We start from the raw sequence: 8606 nt of genomic DNA on the forward strand, positions 1-8606 counted from the left end.
CAGGGGAGGTATGTTACTCACTCCTCCTTCTGATCATCTTCCCTCTTTTACCCTAAATCAGCAAACCATTCAACCATTATATGACGCCCCTCTCATATTAACTAACGAAACTGACAACCCACCTCAAGTTCATGTTACCGGAGCCTACAAGAAGAAGCAACCTATTGTGCGAGACCCATCATCCTGCGACCAAATCAACCAACAATTTATGGATTTCGATTTCTTCACCACATATTTAATCTAAGGTTTGAAATGCTAAACCGAATCAACGTCGAATCGATCCAAGGTGAAGGATGGGGAACGACTGGAACCTTCAAGTTAGACCCCTCCGATCCACCAAAACGACAAACCCATAGGGAGAAGATTGGATGCAGTTGCATTGAATCGTGAGTGCCCTTAGTTTAATCGTTAAATCACAAATCTGTCTATAACAATTTTTCTAATTACTGATCAATCTATTGAGTCTCCATGGCACAAAATGTTCTCTTGTGTTGATTCACTTGTATTGTATTTTGGATTTTTGTATCTGTGATTTTTCTATCAACGATTTTGTTTTTGGATTTGATGTACAAGTTCAATTTTAGATGTATTTCAGATTTATTGTTGAACTTTACATTATGGTTGGATTTGTGTTTAGTTTGGGGTGATTTTATATGGTACTAGATATGTAGCCCGAGATGATGACCGGAGTTGGTGCTGGAACCGGATCTATGGCCAGAGATGGTGACCAGATGTAGTGTCGAGAGGAGGATTAAGGTGGGGTGGACCGGTGGGTCTCATTTCCAACAATTTATTAATAGTTTATATTATTTAAAATAATTGAAATAATAAAAAAGGATTTAACAAAATAAAATATATCAATAAGGGTAAAATAGTCATTCTACGTGTAATAGGGACCAAAGATGCAACAGAATCAAACTACAGGGACAGTCCGAGTTTAAAAAAAATAAGTTAGAGACCAAACGTGTAAATTACCCCAAACCATAGGGACCATCCGTGTAATTTACTCTTCTGTAATATAATACATATAAAAATCAAATCGTTTGGACCCTGATTCTTTTATAGGACCGATCCAATACTAGACTCTTTTGGATATGGATCGGTCCGAACTGTGTGTTTCCAAACCACATTCGACAGGCTTTGACCGGATGTTTGGCTCGATTTAACCGGTTCAAATTCATTTTTATTTTAAACTAGGTGTGAGACTAGGGATGGAAATTTCACCCGACCAGGTGGGGAACCCGGTTGACCCACCCCAATCGGGGACGGGTATTTCCCCCCAAAACGGGTACCGGGTACCGGGTCGGGGATCCCCATTATGTTAAAACCAGAGATGGGGTTAGGGCCAGGTATAACAATCCCCAACCTGCCCCGCCCCCGCTTTGATGAATATATATATATATATATATATATATATATATATATATATAGAGAGAGAGAGAGAGAGCTAGGTTCAAGTATTTTAAGTAATTATTGTGTTATTGTATGCATAAATTTGGGCCAATCAAAATTAAATAATTAATTAATTAAATAAGAATAATTTAGTAATTTGCTTAATAACTTCCAAAAATAATTCCTATAATCATGGTATTGACTTTTATTTAATCTCGTTCCCTTCTTTATCTAAAAACCGATTCTGAAAACCCTAAATTGAGCAATCGATGGAAACGAGATTTAAATGCAGTACAGGTCTCTCGGTCTCGTCGAGCTTGAAATCCTCCAGCGCAGCGGCACTCCGGTGGACACTAGCGACCCTTTGTGGGGTTGCCCATCATCGTCTTCTTCATAGATCGAGAGAGGGAATAATCGAGCGATCAAGCATCGAACAAAGGTGGTCTTGGTAGTGGTAATCGATCAGTAACAGAAGTGAAGAAGTCGGGGTCCTTGGTGGTAGCGAATACGTCAAACACCGCCTTCCCCATTAGTGGAAAGCACCATCTGGCTCGTTACGTTATGAATTACATCAAAACCCTAACTGATTTCAGCGATGAATTAAACGCGTGCCTGCGTGACCACCGTGTCGGAGACAATCTAGATTCATCGTCTTCACCTGACACAAGCCTTGGACACGAAGACGATTCGAACATTGGAAACACATCTTCATCTCCAATGGCTTAAAATTCCGATCATTAATGTCGATTCTGGAATGCAACCTCGAGGAAAAGTCAAAATTGTACAAAGACGAAGCCCTAGGGAACCTTTTCATGATGAACAACATCAACTACATGGGTCGCTTCATACGATTATGTCAATTTGGGGGTGCAGGTCTGTCCAAGCTTAAGAGCAGAGATTTGGAATGGTACTTTTTCAGTGTCCTGGATAAGAAGTATGGGAATGGGTCATGTACAAAACGAGCAACTGATAAAGGGTACTGGAAGACAATTGGGAATATTCGGTCTATTTACCATAGGTCTCAACTGGTTGGCATGGAAAAAAAACCTCTGGTGTATCATAGTGGTCGGGCACCAAAGGGAGAGAGGACAAACTGGGTTATGCATGAATACATACTCATTGATCAGGAGTTGGAAAAAGCTGGAATTATCCAGGTGAGATCCTTGTAATGTTCATAACATACAAATGCATATGTAATAGGTGCATGAGAAAATTATATGGCTTCAACATCATAGTGATCATACATCATGCTAGTGAGCACCTTTGATGCTGAGATGTCTCAACTTGAAGTTGTCCGCAAAATATATTCACAGGTATATAATCCTTTGGTATGCAGTAATCAAAGAGGGAATGGAATTGAGCATTACAACGGAATGGAATGTGATTCCGGACATTTTTTTCTTATTGTAAGTTTTTGTAAATAATGCAAGGATCATCAAGCTTCGAAACAGGTGGGGATGCAACAAAGTGAACAACTCTCTTCCTTCACTTTTTTTTAAAAAAAAATTGAAAATTAATTTACATTTGTTATATTGTTTTAGACAAAACTTCAAAAATGGTCCCTGTGGTTTTCGAAAATATCAAGTTTAGTCCCTAAGTTCAAAAAACCTCACGGATCATCCCTATGGTTTCAAAACTTTTAACATTTGGTCCCTCCGGCTAACACCGTTACCATTTAGCCGTTAAGTCAGGGGCATTTTTGTCATTTCACTCCTTAGGGACCATTTATGAGGTTTTGTATTCTTTTTTTTAAATAAATAAATAATAAATAAAATTTAATATGCAAGGGGTCCCACCCCCCCCCCCCCCTCTCTCTCTCTCTCTTAACGAAAAATTGGAAAAGGAAGTGAAAGACCTAAGAAGAAAAGCACCTCCTGTTTCTCTTTCTTTCCCTTCCCCTCTCCATCTTCATCTTTAACCCGAAACAGGGGAGGAAAAGACAAGGCAAAACCCTAACAAATTTCATGTAAATTTAATCCTCTCTTTGTGGGTATTGTTGCTTTTTCTTTAATTTGGAACCATGGATTACGATAGCATTGAATGCATTTCAACCTCAGATGGATTGGGCAACGAAGAGATCCCACATCATCATCATCATTTTACGTCATCCAAAACTCACAACGTCAATGTTATTCCTTCAAAAATCCATCCCACCAGTGTCCATGAACTTCTTGAATGCCCTGTATGTACAAACTCAATGTACCCTCCGATTCATCAGGTTCTCTATCTTTTCTCCTCTTAATCCTTATGATTCTGATTCTCAAGTTTGTCTTCATCACGTCTTTCAATTCCTATGTTGTTTTCGACAATGATTTTGACAAATCGGTACTTTTGGAGTTAAAGAGCTTCATTTACAATCCATCGGGAGTGCTGGAAGCCTGGAGAGAAAGATATTCAGATCTCTCTTCGAGGGTAGGATTCTCATATGGGTCGTAATGTGAAATTGATGGCTATAGTGTCCTTTCGCCCAATTGTTACCAGCGCCGGACTGGCCAAAAACAAAGTTATCAGGCCTGAAGATCTGTTCGTAAGCACCAGATCTGAGACTGTCCATGGTACCAGGCTCCAGATCCATGAGCACCGCGCGTGGAACAAACCTGCCGCCACTAGCCTCATTGTAATAAACGTTGATCCTCTCGAGCTGGAGTTCAGAGTCTCCGGTATACTTCCATGTGACATCGATGTCGTGCTCTGCACACACGACCTCCCAAAACTTGGCACCAATCTGGTTACCACATTGGCCACCTTGAATGTGAAGAATCTCACGCATTTTCAAATGGAAATGAAGGAATGAAAAATCTAGGGGTAAGAGACAAAGCTGCAGGAGAGAAAGAGAGAGAGAGGTGGGACCCTTGAATATTAAATTTTATTTATTATTTATTTATTTTAAAAAAAGGAATACAAAACCTCATAAATGGTCCCTAAGGAGTGAAATGACAAAAATGCCCCTGACTTAATGGCTAAATGGTAACGGAGTTAGCCGGAGGGACCAAATATTAAAAGTTTTGAAACCATAGGGACGATCCGTGAGGTTTTTTGAACTTAGGGACTAAACTTGATATTTTCGAAAACCACAGGGACCATTTTTGAAGTTTTGTCATTGTTTTATATTAGGAATTCATAATCCATTGTTAGTAGTCTTTTCTGAAGGTCCTTTTTTGACAATCCCGTGGAATGATGGAAGAATCGTGAATTACTCGATGATGTTCATTCTGTTGAGAAAACAAAGTGTTGACCAAAACAAGACCTCTCCTTATCTAGGCGTAGATTTGGTATTTTTGTCTTCCTTTTTTTTTTGCCATTTTTAAACAATTTTCATCATGGTTTTGTTTAAATTTGATTTCTCTTTAATGGGTTTTGCGTGACTTTATTTTGGTTTGCTTCTTTATGCTTGAATTTTATATTATATTTTCGGTTTATAATGATCAAGTGTTGAATACCATTATTTTTGTAGGTACGAAACGAGAGATATCAAAGCAAAACATGGTACATATGAAACTTACAACATTCTACTGGAATGAAATCTTGAATTCTGATTCTGTCATAATAGAATCTTGAAGATGAACATTGTATGGAATGAAGATGAACAATAACCACCGATCTTCCAAAAAGAATGAATTATTCTACCAGAATAATATACAATATAATAAAAAAAATGTAATAGTATATTCTAGTAGAATGATTTATATATTGTGTTTTTTTGTTATTAATAAGTGTAACATTCTCATAGAATAGTATATATATATATATATATATATATATATATATATATATATATATATATATATTAAGAATGTAATGAAATTTTTTTAACTTGTATCCAAAATTTTGTTATATTTCAAGAAGTTCATTAAATCAAAATATATATTATGTCAGAATGTGTATTCTTGTATGGTTTAATCATATTTGTTATTTTTCAATATATTTATAAAAATATTCCGTCAGAATTTTCGAATTAGGAGAATTATCATACATACAACCAGATTTTTAAAATTAATAGAATCTATTTTCCTTAAAATATGAAATTTTCCTTTTTTTAAATTTATGTTAATTGACTCAAATATCCTTAGAATGAAATTAGATGGTATTTTTTAATTATATTTAATTTAATAATATGTATTATTCACTTTCCAAAATTAAGTAAAATGATTGTCCACAATTATGCATACAATAACACAATACTTAGTTGAATAGAATATATATATATATATATATATATATATATATATATATATATATATATATATAGAGAGAGAGAGAGAGAGAGAGAGAGAGAGAGAGAAAGAGAGAGAGTTAGGTTCAAATGTTTTCACTATCTATTGTGTGCATGTATGATTGATTCTGGACCAATCATTTTAATTATTTTAAGAAAGTAATTAATGTATATTAAATGCTAAAGATGTAATTAATATCCATTATATCTTCAACATGTAATATGCATTAATTACTTTTTTAAAATAACTAAAATGATTGGTCCAGAATCAATCATACATGCACACAATAGATAGTCAAAACAAAATAACCTAACCATATATATATATATATATATATATATATATATATATATATATATATATATATATATATATATATATATATATATATATATATATATCGATCATTTATTGAATTTGAAATAAGTCCACTAAAAATAAATTGATCCATATTAGACTATCAGAGATAGAGTCCATATACCAAATTACGTTCCCAATTCCAAGAGTTCATCAATCGTCACTTTGTTCATCGGTTTGTATACCAAATCGTCACTTTTCGTTTTAATGCTTGTTAAACTTAATGATTAATGTAAACAGAATCTGATTATGACATATGGTTTTGATCACTTATTAAACTTGTTTTGTGTGTGTGTGTAAGTTAAGTTTATTATGTTGATAGATTGGAGATGGGTCGGGGACGGGTTGAGGAAAAGCCCAAAATACAAAGGGGGGGGGGGGATTTGATTCCCCGCATCCGTCGAGGATGGGAATGGGGACGAGGTTAGACACTCGGGGATGGGGACGGGGATGGTCAAATCCGCCCCCAAACACGCCCCATTTTCATCCCTATGTAAGACCATGTATTATATGAATTTATTTAAAAAAAAAATTAATATAAAATTCAAAATATTTGTGAAGTTTGAATTTATAAGAAAAATAAGAAAAATATTGAATTATAAAAATTAAAGTGTTTTTTTCTCTTTTAAATTTAAACAAATAATTTAGATAAATAAATAAAAGAAATTAATAAAACTTTAATTTAATAATTTTGAAATTAGAAGAAAAAAATTTATTAATGAAATTGATATGTATTTATTATTAGTTTAAATAATATGTGGAATTTAAAAAAAATAAAAAAAACCATAAAATAACATATGAAATAAAAATTAATTTAAAATAATAACAAAATGAATAAAAATATGAATTGAGACACAAATATATTTATTAGAATAGAAGAGGGCAATGTTACCCTCAATTTGGAACCTAAATTTTCATCTTTGTATAGTCACTTTACAGTTATTCCAATATCAATGATCAAATCAAATCTACATCTTTGAAAAAAAAATCAAATCAAATCTTTCAGCAAACATTACCCAGGTTCATAAAAAGGGTAATATCAAGAAAAAGGAGAAAAAATGCATTATGTTCTACTACTACTACTACTGGTACTTGCTTTCCTTCGTGATTCCAAGAACATTCGTACAGTTGACAAGATGAACGAGGGTTCAGCCATTGCACCAGTTCCAGATTCCCCATGCGATACAGGTGGTATAAGATTGATTCCAAATTCATCAATCGCCATGATATGCTTTTCTGTAAACGAATTCCTCCACATATATGAGTTCATCGATGGCGCAACAAAAATCGGCTTCTCATAATCCCATGCTCGAACAATACTCGTCAACAAATTGTCACACAGTCCACCAGCAATCTAAATTGTGGATCCACAACAACAAGATTAAAAGGGCGATCGAACAATTTCAATTTCAAAAGAAAAGGAAATTAGGGTTTAATTTACCTTGGCGAGTGTATTTGCTGACAATGGGGCGATTACCATTATATCAGCCCACCTACGAAGCTCTATGTGAAGGACGCTGTCTCCTATTTTGGACCATGCGGACCATTCATGTTCATCAGTGTAAAGCATTACGTTTTTGGGAATTGATGCAAGATCGACGAATGTCAAAGACGTTTGTGTCACAACAGCTTTTACATCTGCCCAATCTGAGAAACAGCTGCAGAGATGGCCGAATTTAATGGCAGCTACACTTCCACATGCTGCAAGAAGAATTCGGGGTTTTCTTTGAGCAGTACTCACTTGCATTGGATCGTTTCTGGGTACACCTCCAATGTATGCCATTCTCTGGATAAATAATGTTCAAAAGTTTATAAATCATTATGTTTAGAGTAAACTATGGAATTTGGTAGATAATACTGAAATCGAACATTGAATTTGGCATCTATACATCCGATTATTGACATCGGAATCAATATGGAGTATGAATTATCTTAGTGCCAAATTTGTGATGGGAAAACAGTAGATATGACCGGAAATTGACTGTACATTTTCTTATTTCTACATTTGTGATTTGCCTTTGAAAGGCAATCGAGAATCATACTTAGAAATTCAAACTCAACGGTAAAGAAAATTAAAGAAGCCCATTTCAATTGTTGCGTAATCGAAGATCTTAACACCGGAATGGTGAAAAAGAAACCAAGAAACCGAAAGATCGAATCTCTTAATTGTTGATTTGATATAACAACAAAAACAAAAGTATATGATTGACGGTGTAGAGAGAGGCTGAAACGAAAACTGATACCTTGAATTAAGAAGTCCCGTTTGCTAGATTGATTCCGGTAGTCGCCGTTTGTTCAGTCTCCGGCGGTCCGTGTACGCCTGAGAAAGAGAGGAGAGAAGCGATGAGTCAATTGAGTGAAACTGGTGAGGGTAGAGATGAATTAAATGAAAATCAATTTATAATTTTTTTTTCATCGTTAAACTTTTCTTTTTGGGCATGTACTTTGGTGAAAAACAATATGCCCCCTAAGGTTTAATCACTTTGTCAAAATAACAGAAATAAACAAAAAAATGTAATTGTTATCCTTATTTTGTCGGGGCGTAAATCTTTTATTACTTCGTGGTAAAAGTTAAATACAGTCTATTATTATGTGTAAGAATTATGGCAAGTGACATGATGATTAAGAGGGTGTTTGACTTAG

At 34.8% G+C, this 8606-nt stretch overlaps 3 protein-coding genes across 3 annotated transcripts; 1 reads left to right on the top strand and 2 right to left on the bottom strand.

The window, feature by feature from the left end:
• The first annotated feature begins 2132 nt into the window (after positions 1-2132).
• LOC111881401 (NAC domain-containing protein 53) lies at positions 2133-2891 on the top strand. Its single transcript, XM_023877793.1, has 2 exons — positions 2133-2546; positions 2823-2891. Exons 1-2 carry the CDS (start codon positions 2133-2135, stop codon positions 2889-2891), a joined length of 483 nt encoding a protein of 160 aa, XP_023733561.1.
• A 739-nt stretch (positions 2892-3630) lies between these two features.
• Positions 3631-4162, bottom strand: LOC111881400 (tubulin beta chain-like). Its single transcript, XM_023877792.1, has 2 exons — positions 3871-4162; positions 3631-3683 (listed from the first exon to the last, which is right to left on the bottom strand). The coding sequence occupies exons 1-2, from the start codon at positions 4160-4162 to the stop codon at positions 3631-3633; spliced, it is 345 nt and encodes a 114-aa protein (XP_023733560.1).
• Positions 4163-6798: 2636 nt separating this feature from the next.
• On the bottom strand, positions 6799-8336 carry LOC111881431 (probable phosphopantothenoylcysteine decarboxylase). Its single transcript, XM_023877826.3, has 3 exons — positions 8207-8336; positions 7405-7749; positions 6799-7317 (listed from the first exon to the last, which is right to left on the bottom strand). Exons 2-3 carry the CDS (start codon positions 7744-7746, stop codon positions 7027-7029), a joined length of 633 nt encoding a protein of 210 aa, XP_023733594.1. The 5' UTR covers positions 7747-7749; positions 8207-8336; the 3' UTR covers positions 6799-7026.
• Positions 8337-8606: the final 270 nt, after the last annotated feature.

Source organism: Lactuca sativa, chromosome 1 (assembly GCF_002870075.4).
Source record: "Lactuca sativa cultivar Salinas chromosome 1, Lsat_Salinas_v11, whole genome shotgun sequence".
In the NCBI taxonomy this organism is placed as follows: Eukaryota; Viridiplantae; Streptophyta; class Magnoliopsida; order Asterales; family Asteraceae; genus Lactuca; species Lactuca sativa.